Here is a 17,967-nt window from a genome sequence, read left to right as displayed (position 1 = left end):
CATTACTCTGTCTTCCAGTTTGCTGATCCATTCCTCTGTATCATATAATCACTGTTGACTCCTTCTAGGGTATTTTTTATTTCAAAACTGTCAAATACATAATTTGAATGCCTAGGAAAATGATCAGTGTGTCAACTATGTCCTGGGAATGAGGTTGGCACTTTTGAAAGCCTCAATAATCCTTGGTAGACTGGAGTGCTTTAAGCATAAGGAGGAGTTCCAAATAGTTTCTACTCATAATACTTTATTTTATCACCACATTTGAGGTTGCAGCTACAGCTGTTTCCTCTCAGCTTCAGTCTGAACTTCACCTGCTTTGCTTTGCCCTATAAATGAAGCCATGCAAGTATCCAAACCAAGGTACTCAATAAGGGCAAATATCATGTTTGAAGATAATATTCTAGAAAAAAGCAGAGGAAAAAAAATCAGAATCCTTTATGAGAATTCGAAGAGATTTCTTTGTAAAGATTACTTTGAATTACACAAAGTGTGAGTTGTCATGATACATGCTGTGTGTGTGTCACTGATGAGAGGGATGTACAAGGAAACATCATGGCTCAGACACTGAGTGTGATCCAACATCCAGGGAGCTTTGAACAAAACCAATGCTCAGGCCACGATTTATCCATATGTTAACTCACTGTGTTCTGTGGAAAGACTGTGTATACCCTAATTTCCCAGACTACAAAGTGGTAGCAGAAACTAGAAAGAAAACCAAACCGATTAAAGCAGAATTTCACAGGAAGGGGAGGGAAGTAGGGCTCAGGCACTGGAGGTTTAAGGGACTCCAATGTACACTCAAGGTTGAGAACCATCACTTTAGTTCCTTGAAGACAGAGGAACTGTACTTTGCTCAGTTCTGCTCAACTCAGCTCAACTTAGACATTGATTGTGTGCATACTGTGTGTTAGGTCCTAAACCTGGAGCATGGAGCCAGAAACTGTCCTGTCCTCAGGGAGTGTGCGATTGAGCAAGGGGGACAGATGTCATACAAGCAGCCCGTAGGTGTGGCTGGTGCTCTAGAAGGCAGGGAGAGATGTGAGGGGATTCGGCATCAAGGACTTTGACCAAGCTCAGCAGCTCACACATCTTACGGGAGGATGAACAGAAGGTACTGCTGAGAACGTCCCATGTGCACACATGTTCAGTGAATGCATGGAGAGACCCATAGGTCACAAAAATATGTTAAGGAAGATATAAATTGTTAAGAAAGTGCTAGATTATTAATAACATCATTTTGTAATAGTTCATCACCAGTTGTGATTTCCACTCTGCTAGTGACCACAGCAGGGGAGGAGCACATCGTGATGTGATAAGAAATTAGGGTTTGTAATCAGATTTAAAACTTGGCTCCAGCACTTACTAGCTGTTTAATCCTGCAAAAATCACTTGTTTTCTTTAAGCCTCAGATTCCCTAGGTGTGAATAGGTGCATGCAAGGCTGTCTTGCAGAATTTGGCACATGTAGGCAGTTGGTGAATGTTGCATGTTGTTCTCTGTCCTCTACAGAGAAGACAGTGGGCCTGAGTTCCATCCACCCGTGGATACTCTGAACTCACAGCATGAACTTGCAGATGCTCTCTCACTAAAGGACATGAGGGACTTACCTAATATACTTACTGTTTTTCTGGCAACACACTCAGGTGTTTTTGCCCTTTGTTTTCAAAATAGAATTTCGCATTAGTTGAACTAAAAGAATTCACCAAAAAATTGGGGTCCTATTGTTTTTCTTGGGGTTAGTAATTTGTAAAGCCCAATAATTCTAAATTTTCTCCATCTCTGGAGTAACCAAGCAGAGCTAGCAATAGTTCAATAAACTGTCCTTGCTATTAGAACCTGAAGTTCTTCCTTTATCATGAAAAAATATAAAGTTGGCTTCTGGTGAAAGAGGTGGCAATGATGAGATAATTTGTTCACGAACAACTAAAATGATGGAGAAGCCATTATTAACTTACTGTTTAAGAAGCAATGCGAAATACACAAATTTGGGCATCATTAAGTACGTCTGCTCCTCTAAAATAGCATTTAAAACTTTTTCGGCCACATACTCCTTCTCCAGTATGGGCAACAGAAACGGATACCTGGAGTAAAAATAACAAAAGTTATATTGTCAGAGTGGTATTTTTTTTTTTTTTTTACTTTCATTATGAGCATTAATGATTACATTTTATATATCAAGTTATTAACGTATGTCTATGAATATGTAAACAAGATGTAAATAGTCAGAACTGCCTTGTGTTTTCCCACATAACCGATACTGGGACCAGAGCTATTACATACAACTTCCTGGAGTGAACATCCTGCCCTTTATTGATTTTCTGCTATGTGATGGTCTAGACATTTGGAAGGAGTTACTTTTAGATTTTCTTTGTACTTTTCTCTCTTTCACCCTAAACATCAAGTAATTTTATACTATTAAGAAGCAAAATTGCAAAAATCATTTTACCAAAATAAATCTCCTGAGCATGTATAATGTGTCTTTATTTTAGGTAGACTATTGTTAAACCACATTAGGCAGGATTAGATGTTTGTGAAGTCAGTTAGAGTTGAAATGGGATGAGCATGTAGTAAAGCTCCCGTTAGAAAGTACTTTGACATTTTATGCTTTTATATGATGCTTCTCTATTACTTGCACCACACCTCCTCAAAAGTTCTGTTTATCTCAGCTGATTCTTGAAAGCTGGTCAATTTCCTGTAATTAAATGTTGGTCATTAGTCTTTACATTTTTTTCTCCTAGAAGTTCCTTAGAACTATATAGCCAGAGGACTCCAATATTTATTAAAAAACAGTTTTCCAAAGGCATACAAATTGCTAACATGTACACGAAAAGATGCTCGATGTCACTAATCATCAGGGAAATAAAAAGCAAAACCACAATGAGACATCACCTCACACCTGTTAGAATGGCCGTCATCAGAAAGACAAGTGCTAACAAATGCTGGCGAGAATGTGGAGAAAAGGGAATCCTTGTATGTTGTTGGTGAGAATATAAATTGGGGCAGCCACTATGGAAAACCATATGGATGGTCCTCAGAAAATTAAAAATAGAGCTATCATGTGATCCAGCAATTTTGCTTCCGGGTATATATCCAAAGGAACTGAAATCAGGGTCTTGTAGAGAAATCTGCCCTCCCATGTTCATTGCAGCATTATTAACAGTAGTCAAGATGTGAAAATATCCTGAGTGTCTGTGGATGGATGAGTGGATAAGGAAAACTTGGTGTATACTTAAACCATATATATATAATAGAATATCATTCAGCCACGAGAAGGAAGGAAATCCAGCTGTTTGTGACAACTTGGATGAAACTTGGGGGCATCATGAAAGGTTAAACAGGCAGAGAAAGACAAATACTATGTGACATCACTTATATGTGGAATCTAAAAGAGCTAAACTCATAGAAACGGAGAGTAGAGTGGTGGTTACCAAGGCCTGGAGGTAGAGAGATGGGGAGATGTTGATCAAAAAGCACAAACTTTTGAGTTATAGTATCAGCCAGTTCTGAGGATCTGATGGACAGCATGGAGACTTTAACTAACAAATACTCTATCACATACCTGAATGTTGCTGACAGAGGAGATACTAAATATTCTCACTACAAAAAAGTAAGGGTAGAGGGGGCAGGGTATAGCTCAGTGGTGGAGTGCATGCCTAGCATGCATGAGGTCCTGGGTTCAATCCCCAGTCCCTCCGTTGAAAGTAATAAGTAGACCTAATTACCTCCCCCCTCCCCAAGCAAAAACAAACAAAAAGGAAATGGTAGTCATGTGATGAGATGGTGGTGTTAGCTAGTGCTATGGTGGTAATCATTTTTCCAATATATCAGATCAACACATTTGTTTGTCTTAAAGTGTTATATGCCAACTATGTCTCAGTAGAGCTAGAAAACGTACAGCCCCCACATCAGTGTTCCCTTCATCCTCTACCATCTTAAGGTTAGCAATCTTTATTTTTTCTAGAGGCTTTGTCTTTATCTTTCATGTGTGTAGGGACTCCAAGTGTACAACAGCCATCACTTAACATCACTGTTTTTGTTGGCTACCATGTCACCTTTTCTCGGCTGGTCACATTTATTCTGTGATCCCGATAATCTAGCTTTTATTCTTACCATCCTGGAGAGGGTGTTATGTTAACTTGGCAGAAAAAGTTTCTTAGCAAATGCAAAAATTCTCGTTTCTCAGATATATCAAAATATCTTCCCCACATATTTTAATCAGTCTTTCAAAATATTTTATCTTTTGGGTTGTTTTTACTTCAGTCATCTTTTTAGGAAAGAAATTATCTTCTCAACACTACAATTCTAAATATTATAATTACTTCTCACTGCCAACTTTTCTATTGTAATACTCTGAATGGCAATTTAGGTTTATGTTTTTACTATATGGTATGCTTCATAACCATATATTATCTTTAAATGGAATAAACTCATTAATTTAATATGCATTGAATTTTTTCTTTTACTAAATTAGATGCAATTTCTTTCTTTTCCTTTACTTTTCGTATTTCAAAACTTCAAAATGAAAAGATGATAATTGACATGCATTGGAAGATTATTTTAAGAGAAAAGATTACTGTAAGAGTTCACTTACTTGGTTGTACAGCCATCAAACATTCCAGTTTTGATGAAATACGGGCAAACGATAGTGGTTTTAATGTTACTTTTTTTTAGTACTCTTAATTCAATGTAGAGAGACTCTGCAAAGCCAAAAGCTGCAAATTTGCTTGCACAATAATCTGAAACAAAGTGAAGAGCTGTTAGTAATAGAATTTGACAAGTTAAGTTCTGGACTATTTTAAAAATTGAAACTCCCTCCCCTTCCTCTGGCTTAATTTTGGGGGCAAAGCATCACTGTTAAAGTCATCTTTGTGGTCACTCTACTCTTACAGCTCCACACTACCTACCCAACAACAAAATGAAAATTATTTCAATTTCTCTTAACTCAAGAAGACTACTGAGCCAATTGGCATATTCTTTTCTCTCTCTCTCTTTTTTTTTTTTTTAAGAGGAGACTACTTCCTCTTACCATTGCCATTTTAAATTGGGAAAAGGGAGGGAATTCTGGCATTGTAAATAGAGCCAAATGTACCAGAGGTTTCCCCTTGGTGCAGGAAGAGTTCTCTGTACCTCGGGAAACTCCTGATTTCTGTAAACTGGGGAGAACAAAGGCACATGGTGAAGTATTTACCTGATAGTCCATTGATGCCAACTATTCCTGCTGTACTTGAGATACAGACTAAGTGACCATGGTTGGCTTTCATCATGGCAGGAAGGAAGGCCTTATAAGTCTGGAAGGTATGAATACACTGCATTAGTATTTTATTCATTTATTATTTTATTTGCTCAATAAGTGTTTGATCAGTTTACAGACTCAACAAATATTTAACGTGTTATGACGTGTTAAATTCTGTGACAGTACAAAACAGTCACTGGTACCATGTATTCACTATCCTCAAGGATCTTAAAATTTATTATGTGTTAATCTATAGGACTTGCTTTTCCTTTTACGTAAACTATACCAATGGAATGAAATCAATGTTTTACATTTAGAGTTTGTTAAAAAACAAACATAAAACCTAATTTTTCTGGTATGCTGACCTCTTCCACATAGTTTTCAGGAATTTGTATTAAAATTTAATCACACTCACTTTCTTGGCTTCCCTAAATGAGATCCCCCCTCACCCCAGTGGATTGGCAGAATGGGAAAAACTGCTCAAGGAAAGGTGAGGGATTTCAGTTCAAGGAAAACATGCTCTGGTAAGTAGAAGTACCCTGGAATTGTCTGCCGTGATTAGATACATTCTTAGCTCTTTTGGTGAAACTGACCCGTTCATCCTCAAGTGAGGTATTAATTCGGTGCTCTGAGAGCCCGCAACAAGGAGAGGTTCCAGCTCCCTTACCCCAGCGCTTTCAGGAAACTTTCTCACTCTTTCTTATCCTGATACTGGGCTCCCTAATCTAACTTCTGTTTGGAAACATTACCCAAAACTTGAAATAAAGTAAAAAGATGATCAAATGGCTTTCAACATGCTAGAGCATTTTCTAATAACCCTGCCTGAGATTTACCTAACTCTCTTAGCAATGTAACTTTTTTTTTTTTTTACTAATAATTATTAGAACCAGGATGTTTCACAATCCTGTAAAGTTAGAGGTTAACATGTAGACAACAAATAGGTGTGACTTTTTTTTTTTTTTGGTCTAATAGATAAGATAGTCTCAGAGGTAAGCGCTTAATGAATGATCTTATTTCAGCATTCTTTTTCATTGACTTTATAAATCCAAATTCCTCATATCATCAATTTATCGGCAGCGTTATTCTGCTGGTTCTCTCATAAATTAAATAACACCTTGACATACAATGCTCACCATCTATGAGATTTATGATTTTAACAACGTCAGAATTTTGTGTTAAGAGTTTTGGAAAGTCTGCCAAGATGTGCTTACCTACGAGGACCCGGTAGACCAGAGGGCAGCTACAGGATCAAAGAATATCACCTTTGTTTTTGAGATCTTTTTAGGCCTCACTAACCTTGTCCCAGAACTGTTGAACTGACTGATAAGCTTCTGCGTACATGCAGACAACTGGCCCCTTTTGACATTTCATATCCAAGCATGGTGGCATTTTATATGTCTGTCTCTTGTGGTTACATCTTCATTTTTCAGACATTAAAAATTAAAAAGTATTGTTGGATCAGTCATGACTGCAGGCTAGATGGAAGTAGCAAGAGCTGGCTGTTGTCTTTCAGCACATGTAAAAAAAATCCAACCTGAGCCCCAGAGGGCACCTGCAGGGCGATCTTCTGGTCGACCCTGTGGGAGTTCAGCTCTGGGAACCTGGTATGGATGTTTAGCTGTGGTGTCACTATGGGGGTCTGAAAGTTCATAAAACTCTCAAGAAGGTGACGTGGGGTAATAGAGATGAAGTTGCGTGTCAGTGTGACTTTTGATAAGGAATTTCAGGGGTTGAGGCAGTGAAAATCCCCAGGTTATGGTATGAGGAAGTTGTGACCTCTAGCTGTCTGGCATCTGGCTGAACATGGGTGAAATTAAATGGTGATTGGCACAAGCAGTTATCTACTCACAGAGATCTAACCAGTTGCAGGAGTTCAGTTTTGTTTTTTTTTTCTTTTACCCCTACAAGGGTTTTTAATTTTTTCAAATGTATCTGTAAGAGTATTTGCTTTTGAACCGGGGCTAAAGTTGCTACCATTTTTCTGTGTTTCCAATGGAGAAAAGTGTTCCTTCACAGAAGGAAAGTGACTGTTTCAAGGGTCTGTTTGTGTTTCGAGCCCCACGTATCAGTGGAAGGCTTGTTAAAGGACATTCTAGAAGATGAATTTATCATAAAAACCCATTATTTGTTCTCACTATATAGAGATCCACCATTAAAGGGAAGAAAAAGGAATGCAAATAAGTGTTGAGTGAGCGGTTAGCCATCAAAGATGTATGAAGGAAACTCTGGGAAAGCGTTTTCAACCAGGGAGCTCAATAGAGAATTACACGTGGGTCCAGGTTTACACATCACTCATAACAAGGCAAATCTGAACTGATGAGACTTGTTTGATAAATAGACCTGTTTTCACAGGTCTATTTATCACATGTGGGATGTAATACAAACAAACATCAGATTTGCTTGACTTCATTTTATAAATTTTTTCACCCTGGTTATGGGTCAGATAAGTTATCATTGTTTCCACAAAATATTTCAGGTTATGAAGAAGGCAAATATATGCTCAGTTAAATTGAATTACAACAAATAATGGTTTTATTGTTTTTTTTTAAAAAAGGAAAACTGGCGTTTTTGGAATTCAGACAGGTTTGCCAGTTCTTTGGACTTAGTTCTTCCACCTGCCCTGTCTTTTACAATTTTTTAACGTTATCTTTTCAACAACCCGTTAATGTCATCATTGATTGTTTTACTCTGAGGTGTCAATTTAAATGAGTTCAAGACTTCAGAATGATATTAAGTTGAGTAAATTTGTGAGAGGTCTTTGGTACCCCAGAAAATTTTAAAAGAAATTAGAATTCATGGAGCCAAGTTATGGAGTTACCTAGCACAGTGTGGCTTGTTTTTTAAAGATTGAATTGAGAAGTTAAGTTCAATGTGGCACAAACCTTATCTTCTAATATGACAATAAGGTTAAGTATATTTTAAAGTTATGGTTGAAAGCTAGAAATGATACTGCTATATGGCTATATGTATATTTTATATGTTTAATTCATACCATATTAATATGCATTTAAGTTAATAAGCAAAATAATTGTACGTATCATAAAGATGAGAGGCTTGGTAGCTTTAAATTGGCCGTAAGATATTCAGTCTGCTGTAAATAAGCGGTGTTAAAAGGCATTTCTTTGCCCTGTGTAATCTGCCCGGAGAGTGGGGGTTCTTACATTGTCAGATTAATCTGCGCCCTTTAGCTAACTTTTGTCATGCTATTGAATTGTTTAAAACAAAGAACAAAAACTTGTCACATCTGAAATCTCTGAAGTCCCAACAGGGGTGCTAGGAACAGTGAGGTATATTTGGCATGTTCTTCATTAGCTTAGCCCTACTTTAGGATCTGTCTTGAGAAAACATGGGGAAACACTGTTGAGTCAAAAAAAAAAAGCAGCTCAACCTTTCTCAAGTAAATATATTAACACAAATATGTTTCCTCAGAGGTTGCACACCTGTGTGGGTGGTGAGAAGGGCTCTGGGGATTGGCCAGCGCTCTCAGTGCAGTAGGGAACCAAGTCTGTCTGAAATAGTCATGTGTTAACACCGCAACAGAGGTCTCTCTTTTCTTCAGCTGATATTTTTGGCTAGTGAAATAAAGTAATCACATCCGTTCAGTTTTGTCATCAGTAGGAAAGTTCTGGACTCCCCTCATCTTGCCCGAGGGCTCTGGTGTCAGGTGGAAGACACAGCACAGCAGGGCACTGAAAGTCACGCTGGAAGGGCTGCTTCAAGAAGCCGGCTTGTTGGTGCAGGCTCTCCCGGGGGCTGGCATTGCCACTGTGACGAGATCCCTGCGAGGCCACCCAGGGCTTAGCCAGGCCCCCTGGCCCCTTCAGTCCAGAAGTAGTTGACAATATGGCTTGGACAAATATGCGTAATGAAATTTACTTAGTCTAACCCGCATGTATCCAGACAGTCACGTCGTTTTATAGGTAGCCTGAGAGATGTTAATTGCCCTTGTGCACAAACCTACTTTGGGCAACAGGCAGAGTCTATTACACTGACCGTTTCTGAGTCCTCCCTCTTTCATGGCCACGTATTTATTTTCATGCGTTCAATACGAACCAGTCTTTTTAAAAACATCAGGGTATAATTGAGGAGATGGGTAGTGCAGCTAGAACACAGGTGTGTCATATTTAAGATGGTTTCATTTAGTCCGGTATGACAAGCCCACTTTTTTAGGGACAACGATTATATTTCATACGCAGAACCAATGCCTACTGAGCTGCCTTTCCAGGAAGCTGGACTGACACCTGTTCCATGGCCTTCAGAGCCCCTCCCAGCCTCATTGGTATTAAGGAAGGCCACTTCCTGGCAGGCCAGGGACCTTGGCAGGTTTGGGAGACCTCAAGAAAAAGAAATTCTGCCATAATGAAAAATACCGCAGGCAAAACTTGGTGGAGGCATTTCTTGGTTTTTGTTCCCTAGCCTTGGATAACGCCAGCTGACAAGAGCAGTAAAAGCAAGCAAACAAGCCAAGAAGCCTTTGGGCTTTTATGGAGGTGCACGTAGGCACCTTCCATAATCTTCAGGTGGAAGTTAATTCTCTGATTCTACTGTCTCTCTGATGAGCTGGGGGCATTCCACAAGAAGACTGTGTGTGTCTATTAATAATACCTTTTACTTACCTTGTATTCTAACTCTGTAAATGAACCAAACCAAATAGAATAGTAAACATGGTGTAAAGGTACAAATTCAGAGACTGCACTAGAACTGGGGATGCCCCGGAACCACTGCATGAGAGTCAGGAGAAAGAAAACTCCCGTCGGAAGGACAGCTTGTGCAAGGACCCTCATCTGGAAAGAGCCTGATGAGCTCTGGGGTCCCGTCAGGACCCGTGGAGAACAGGACACCAGCAGAAAGTAGAGAAAGTGAGAGGCAGGGGGCAGGTGAGTGAGGACGTTAGCACTTCACGTAGGGGCTTACCGGCTGCGATAGGTGATTGTGTGCTAGTCTAAGTGCATGCGAATCCTCTGAACACTTCTGAGTAGGAGAGTGAGACGATTTAGTTAGTTGTTTCAAAGATCCCTCTGCTCCTGTATGAAGACAGGTGGAAGGTGCCAGCACTGAGAATGGAAAGCCATGATGAGCTGCATTTGAGAGGGGACGTCAGCTTGGACCAGAGGCTGGCAGCGGGGAAGGAGAGGAATGAGTGTACTTGAGCATGTTATATAGGAAGAGCCGGGGAGTTGCACATAAGGGAAGGGGGAGAATGCGGGCTGGCTTCTAGGTTTGTGATGTGATTAGAAATGGGTGCAACGTGGCTCTGTTTGCCAACATGGTATTTCCCCTTCCCCAAGGAAGTTTTGGGGTGAGCTGGGAGGGGGAAAATCGGTGATTTTTGTATATGTTTATGAAATACTGTTGGATGTCAAGCACTGTGCTAGATGCTCAATAAATATTGGTTGAAAAAGGTTTGTTGGGCTCCAATCGGGATTCCCAAAAGAAGATTGAGAAAGTAGTTCTGAGGACCTCAGAGAGTGGGTGTAGAAGCAGGGAGTGGAAAGGAGGAGGAGCCTCAGTACGTACGGCAAGCCCATCCCAAGGGCCTGTCCTCAGAGCCCCAGAGGACAGGCTCATGCCCACCTGTGCCTCATGCGCCCCGTCACCCCGTCCCTGCTCATCCCCTTCTAGCTTCAAGTGTAAGCCCTCCCAGCGGAGAGTCCCCTGGGAGCTCAAGTTTCCTTTGGCCTCCTGTCCGTTTTCTGGAGTTGCTTTATCCAAGACAGTAGCCTCTAGGCTTATGTGGCTATTTAAATATAGATTCAAATGAGTTAAATTACATAAAGTTAAGAATTTGGTTCTTCGGTCCCACTAACCACAAGTGCTCAATGGCCACGAGCGGCCAGTGGCTGCCATACTGGGAGGCACAGAAAAAGGGCATTTCCGTCATCACAGACAGTTCTAGTGGCCAGCCCTGGTCTGGACGCTTCAGCCCTCAAGAGACACACTCCTGAGTTATAGATTTACTCATTCTTTTGCTGTAAAGAGTCTTTCCCTTCTCTCTTGCTTCTTCCTTCTATAATCTAGGACCATCCCTTGGGTAAGTCATTTAAGCCCTTTGAGCCTCTGTTTCCTTATTTGTAAAATAGTAATAAAATGGCATTATGGCTACCACATGCAGGAAAAGAGCTTAGAGTCGTACTTGGCATACAGTAAGAACTCAGTAAGTGTTGATAATGATTCCTCCTGCTATTGTTTCCTTTTTTATGATACCCAGTTGTGCAAGGACATAAACCACCACTCTGAAAATAGCCCCCCTCTCTCAAGCACCTCTTTTACTCATGAACAAAATTAAATCTTTCTTGTGTAATGGCTGCCATGTTCTGCTTGAATTTTGGTAGGAAGATTTCTAGCAACCTACTGAGTCTTGGGACCAAACTGGAGAGGGTAGAGGGAAGAGCCTTGCCCTGAGAACGTGGAGCAGGGCGAGAACAGGGGAACAGAGCCGAAGGAGTGGGAAGGTCACACCGGGCAGGATGAGGGTCTATTCAGTCTGTCAGTGGAAACTCACAGATGGTATATTGACACATGCATGGCTGACAGGTAGTTTTCAGAAATACATGAAGTTTTCATATTCATCAACAAAAGAAAATGAAAAAGAAAGAAGACTTACCCAGACGTGAGACAGGGCATTTACAAGAAACGATCTTTCCACCATGTCATCTGGAGTATTGAGGAACAGCTTTCCCGTTACCACCCCGGCGTTGTTAATGAGAATGGTCACATCGCCCACTTCCTTTTTAACCTGGGCAGAAGTGGGACAGACATCACTTCACTTGGGATGTTACATTTTGATATTTATTTTTCCAGATCATCATTTTTTTCTCATTTTATTCAGGTGGTTTCTTTAAACCTAGGTATTTTATCTTGTGCATAGAAATTCAGCAATTTTAAAGTAACTTTTTATTGATTATATAAAAAAGAACACACATTGACTTGCCAGTTTTCCTTAAAGGATTTTAATTTTTTGTGTGGAGATGACCTAATACTGCAGTGTGTTTTCCCTGTCTCCTCTTTCTGGGATGCCATTGCCCTGTCTTGCTGGAGACAAATGCCAAGGGTGACATCAGGTTCTGTCTCCCTGAGTGCCTCTCAGTGTCTTCCTTTGGATGGCAGTTGGGTCTCCCTCCAGCCTAGTGTGTGTGACAGTCTCTCTGTAGGTGACTCCTCTGTGACCATGTGCAGGAGCATATCCTGTCCCTCTGGGATGTGGCCAGGGCTGGACACCAAGACATTCCAAACATGGGTGTGTTTGATCTGCTGCCCAGAGGCCTCTGTGAGCCTGTGACCTCTGCCCAGAGGACCTTCCCAAATCTAGTTATTGTCTGTGGCTGATGTTTCTCTGGTGTTTCCATAGCTGCTGCTGCTGCATCCTGAGGGCTTCCCTTCACCCTTCCCTTCTCAGCTGCCTGCCTCACCTGCTTGCAGAGTCCAGAGTATACTACCTGCTCTGTCCAGGGGAAAGCGTGCTTCAGGAGAGGCTACAGGGGCTGCTCTTCTCTTTTACCATTTCGTCTTAAATTATGGCTTTGTAAGTGACATTGATAAAGCTGACCCAGGGGCAAAGCACGATTCATGTTCAAACAATGATTTTTTTTTTTTTTGCCCTGAACTGGATCTTTTGTTGCTGTTACAACAATTTGTTTTGTTTCCAAATAGGAAGCACTACCTGCCTTGACTTAATTTTCTCATTCCTGGTTTGTGCACTACTGTGTGCTGAGCCTTCCAGGTAATATGGTGGGGACATCTGAGGTGTGTGTTGCTCCTGACGTGGCTAAGTTGAACAGGCTATGAAAGGGAGGGTTACTATTGCTGAGCTGATGTTGGGTTGAGCAATGAGAGACTCTCCACTTTGGAAAGAGGCACGATGTGGGCAAACATCCAGGAGATGGAAGAACATCCCATTGGCTTGATGAGGGAATCAGCGTGAGTAGGTGCTTGACCTCAGACGAACTTGGGGAAGGAACATGAGCCTAAGAAGGAGGGAGACTCTGGTGTAAGACATTCTTGAATATTTCAGAAAACCTAATGGTCACTGTCATCCCATCCAAGAAGATCCTTGAGTCTTAGGGACCTCAGAGCTAAGAGGGGCTTTATCCAGGTAATGGGATTTAATTTTCATTGCAACTGAGAGTTTAGGAAAGCATTCTCATCCCATGTTATAGATGAGGAAACAGAGGTTCTGAGAAGTTAAGATTTTGCCAAAAGTCCCACAGCTTTTGAAGGGAATAACTGATTCACAGCCAATTTGGATTCCCACACAAAGGAGCAAAAGCTCTTTTCACCTGAATTTTCTGCTCTGTAGCTGAAATGATTATTGCTGTAACAGACAAATCTCTCCTGTGTGAACACGCACACGCACACACATTAAAAAATATTAATAACTGACTGGAACTGGATTATTGGGAATAAAGTGTGAACCTGGTTATCCTAACAAAAATAATTTATTTGTGTGCTGGATTTCTACGGTGGAGATGAGAAGGTGACCTCAGTCTAATTTGGGGCATTTAATTACTGAAGTCCTTTAGAATGCTGGTACTGCCGTTCAACCCTCCTACAAATTTCAGGGAATTAGGTAAAGCCTCTGGTTTGTTGAAATTCTGGTAGAAGAGTCTAACGCTAGTATTTGGGTTTCTTGGGAGGCGATAAGTAATTGAAATTAAACAGAAGAGCAGATAAAATAGTTGACTTAGAAGAATTCTATTTATAGGACTGTGAGAAAAGAAGACAAGGCTAAGATATATTCAAATGGGGAAAAGATCATTGTTGGTTAACATTTTTAGCCTGGTTTTCTACTAGACAGCAAGAAAATTGTAAACAAGGAGAGACTGGTTGAGCGCGCTGGGGATTCCAGTGCTCTTGGTGGGAGGAGGAGGATGTGAGGGGTCTTTTCGCCGCTGACACGTTTGTTGGTCACTGTTGGGGATGCCCCACCCCCGTGCTGGGTGGGTGGAGTGCTCCCTCCTCCTCAGTTTCCTCACTTGTAAACGGGATGATAATAATGCTACTCTCCCACGTGGGCTGTGCTGTGTCGACGGAATGAGCTGTCATGTGCATGAAGTGCTTGGAATAGCAGCTGCTGTAATACGGTGTTCTGTCGGGTTCTGTCTTCACCCAGTTTTGAGGTCCTGGCTAGAGGCCTGTCACTTTCCCTTCTTGATCAGTTGATTAAGTTCACACCCAAAGCATCTCCCTTACTGGGTTCTCACACTGTAGGCTGTTGTACCTTTGTCCTAATTGCCCCAGGGCCAGGTGCCAGATGGCCAGGGACCGCCTCTGTGCTCCAGATCCTCCTGAAATGGTCAGTCCTAAGCTTGCTGGCCCTGCCTCACCTGTTCCTACTTGTAGAAACCACAGGAAAGGCACTTGTCCTCATCTGCCCCTCTTCTCCACCTCCTGACCTGCCTGGTGTTTCTCTCGGTGGCCCTGTGTGGCATGGAGTGCTGTGTTCTCAGGAACCTGTGAGTCGAACAAACCCGTGGCACTCTTTCTAGTTTCTCTCTCTTTATCTGCATGTTTGGCTTCACCACACCTCACCCAAGGCATATGGGTAAAACACCGCTCAGAATCTTGACCATTGTTGTTAGAGGACATGGTAACTACACAATAAATAGCTGTTGTTATTAATACCTCTATCCATACTTAGTGTGAAATTAGAACGAATGTAAGTAGGCTAAATCTAAGAGGAAGTTTAGTCTAGAAACATCCTAAATGCTTTTGCCCTGTCCTCCGTACTTTCCACCATCAGCACAGGATGACAGTGGATGTCCCTTGGAGCCACACAACACAGACAGTTAAGTGCAAGCCGGACGTCATCTTGAAGACCGTCTAGTCCAGTCTTTCCATTTTACTGATAAAGACCTGGGCCCTGGCGAGGACAGGGAGCTAAGTGGAATTTGCACAACCAGTGAGCAGCAGGGCAAGGGTAAGTCCTCGTTTCTACTGACCTCTGAAGGCAAATGAGTCACAGAAAAGAGGGGTGGGCAACAACTCAAAAGGCTCATGCAGTTCCCATCGGTGTAGTTCTCTTTCGTTTCGGTGTAGTTCTCTGCGGAGGCTACAAGGCCTGGTTTCTGACATGCAGAATCAAGCAAGAGGCACACAGAGATCTGGGAAGAAGTTTGTGACAAACGTCTCTAGTAAAAACACCTACTAGATGCAGTGTTTTTCTCGGACACAGAAGCCAAGGAGAATACCAATCAGCTTACCTGGTCAGCAACTCTGTAGATCTCTTGCCTATTGCTACAATCACACGTGTAGGCAAATGCTTTTACACCCTCCTTCTCTTTGACCATTCTACATGTTTCCATGTTGCCTTCTTCATTAATGTCCCATAGAACTAAAATGGCTCCAAGACTGGCAAATTTTATGGCCATCAGCCTCCCGAGTCCACTTCCGGCTCCTGTTATAAGGACAATCTCTCCAGCAACATCCTTCTTCTTCTTGGGAATTATCTTGTAAAATAAAGATTCTAAAAAATAGTATAGAAATTTTCCCAAAAATACGGAGGTGTGCCAAATCATATCCATGTTGATTCACTGAATAAAGGAATGTCCTAATAAGGAAAAAGGTAACTGATAAATTCATTGAATTATCACAACAATTGCACACATAATGTAGTTGGTCCGAGGGAACTTCTTTTTGAAACATTAATTCTCCAAAATACATATTTCTGCAACAACCGCTACAATCAATGACTTCTTACATTATGTAAATAATGGGTATGAAAATATTTTATGTCAACTAGAATCTTTCCAACTTATAGGGCACTTTCCTAAATGTAATCTAATTTGACCTACAGGTGGATCACAGATTACTAGGAGAGCTTCATAGTCAAAGGCATAAGGTCTTTGAGTATTGGCTTGCCCAGTATTATGTGACTTGTAAATCAAGGCTTTTGATTCTCAGTCTGGTCATTTTTCTATTATGTGAACTCGATTAATGATCTCACATCTAATAAAAATTTGCTTTTCATTAGGAAGTTGTCCAGTAATATAGAAACAGTATTTATTGTAACACGCATAAAGGCTTTTTATGTTCTCACCTGATCTTTAAAATATCCCTCTGAGAGAGTCAAATCAGGAACAATGATTCCTAGTTTACAGTGAGGACCTGAGACAAAAAAAGATTCGGTAGATTTATTCCAGGTCACATGGCCAGCGAATAAAATGGGAAACATCAGGAACATGGACAGGGGTCCCTGAATGTCCAGGCCTTTACCATTGGAACAGGCTTCTCCTGGAGCTAATATGTCGTTTTCTCAGACTCACCCAAAGTCAGCCAAGTGAGAAAAAGCGGAAAAGAAGAGACATTGGAGATGATAACAGAATGACCTCATACCCCTCTTTGGGAAATGGCACTAAGCTGTGCTCAGAGAAACCGGCTCTCAGCAGCGGGCACCTAATATTTTCTCCTGAGTGGGCAAAGGACCTAGATCTTACCTGCAGAAACACGGCACTCCAGCAGTGCAAGGGTCCTTCCAGGGGACGGAGCGTCAGCGCTCAGGTCAGTGTCATGAAGCCGTCTCTTAAGTGAGTTTTGGCTTTATGCGTCCTCCCACACTTTCTGCTGTCTCTATAGGCGTCAGAAATAGCAGTGTCACCTGTGAGAATGTGTTTGCATTTCATCCATATTATCATTTTGGCAAAGGGTCACATACATCTGAAACTTTCAACTCCCACGGTGGCCTGGAGGGAAGGAGTGTCCTGTGAAGGTACATGTGTGTTTATCATGATTTGGAGGTGTCAGCCCTCCCGTGGGTGTCCTGGAATCTTCTAGCTCAATTGGGAAAATTGAAATAGTTACCAACCTATCTCAACAACCTGATGATCAGGATACATTATTTTCCCCAAGTTTTTATTGTGAAAAAATTTCCAACACTCATAAAACTGAAGCATAGGTAAGTGTTCCAAGAGCCTACACGCAGACAATTTTAACATTACCGTATTTGCTTTGTGTCCCCTCCACTCTTTGGGCGATCATTTCAGTGTCAGTTGCAGATACGACCTTTAACTGCAATTACCCAGCACTCATCTCCTAAGAAGGAAGCTATCCTATAAAATCATAATATAATGATTATACCTCACAAAATTAATGTTAATTCTGCAATGTCATCTAACGTTCATGTGTATTTAAATTTCCCCACTTGTCCCAAAGATCCACTTAAGTTTTTTATATGCATTCAATAACTTTCTTCCCAGGATAGCTCTCATCATCTCAGACGTTTTTGAAAAATATATATGTCACTGACTTTTTGAAACGTCTAGGCCAGGTGTCTTATAGAATGCCCTATAATTCTCTATTTGTCTGATTTTCCTCATGGTGTCATTTTACTTGACCTCCATCCCCTGTATGTTTTTTTGAACTCTAAGTTAGATTGAGAGCCTTGATTATGTTCAGATTAAACATTTTTGGCAAGAAAACATCCTGCGTGCTGTTGAACACTTCCTACTGCAGCCTGCCGCAGTGTCTGGTGTCAAGCTGGTCCACGGTCAGTGATGCTAATTCAGTCCCCAGGAGAAAGCGGCACCGCAAGCTTTCCCCGCTGAAAAGGCATATTTCCTCTTTACAGTTCCTGAGAGGGTGGTCTGTGGGATGGCATCCAGGCACCTTGGGACTATATTGCTTCCCACAACCTTTTACCTAATGCTTTTTAAAAATACGTAGATCTTAACTTTTAGAGCAGTTTTAGGTTCATACCAAAATTGAGCAGAAAACAGTTTCCACAAACTCCTGCACACCACG

General features: G+C 41.3%; 1 protein-coding gene across 2 annotated transcripts; it reads right to left on the bottom strand.

Moving 5' to 3' along the window:
- Positions 1-227: 227 nt before the first annotated feature.
- On the bottom strand, positions 228-16,805 carry LOC102520230 (short-chain dehydrogenase/reductase family 16C member 6-like). Of its 2 annotated transcripts, XM_032470234.1 has the most exons (8): positions 16,665-16,805; positions 16,268-16,335; positions 15,432-15,778; positions 11,837-11,968; positions 5,188-5,287; positions 4,591-4,735; positions 1,955-2,080; positions 228-400 (listed from the first exon to the last, which is right to left on the bottom strand). In XM_032470234.1, exons 3-8 carry the CDS (start codon positions 15,750-15,752, stop codon positions 274-276), a joined length of 951 nt encoding a protein of 316 aa, XP_032326125.1. In that variant the 5' UTR covers positions 15,753-15,778; positions 16,268-16,335; positions 16,665-16,805; the 3' UTR covers positions 228-273. The 2 variants fall into 2 exon arrangements, with proteins under 2 accessions (XP_032326125.1, XP_006191128.1); XM_006191066.3 differs by lacking the exon at positions 16,268-16,335 and having other exon boundaries at positions 16,665-16,786.
- Positions 16,806-17,967: the final 1,162 nt, after the last annotated feature.

The sequence above is a fragment of the Camelus ferus genome, chromosome 29, assembly GCF_009834535.1.
Source record: "Camelus ferus isolate YT-003-E chromosome 29, BCGSAC_Cfer_1.0, whole genome shotgun sequence".
Classification (NCBI taxonomy): domain Eukaryota; kingdom Metazoa; phylum Chordata; class Mammalia; order Artiodactyla; family Camelidae; genus Camelus; species Camelus ferus.
Note: the sequence above shows the minus strand (reverse complement) of the source record. Positions and strands in the feature narration are given on the sequence as shown.

What these genes read in the sequence shown, in the direction of transcription:
- LOC102520230 (XM_032470234.1), bottom strand. Translation starts at nt 15,752, where the DNA reads ATGGATATGATTTGGCACACCTCCGTATTTTTGGGAAAATTTCTATAC. An exon ending in ATGCCCTGTCTCACGTCTGG is followed by an intron (nt 5,288 to 11,836) that starts GTAAGTCTTCTT and finishes CATACCTTCCAG; the next exon opens with ACTTATAAGGCCTTCCTTCC. An exon ending in TGGCATCAATGGACTATCAG is followed by an intron (nt 4,736 to 5,187) that starts GTAAATACTTCA and finishes ACTTTGTTTCAG; the next exon opens with ATTATTGTGCAAGCAAATTT.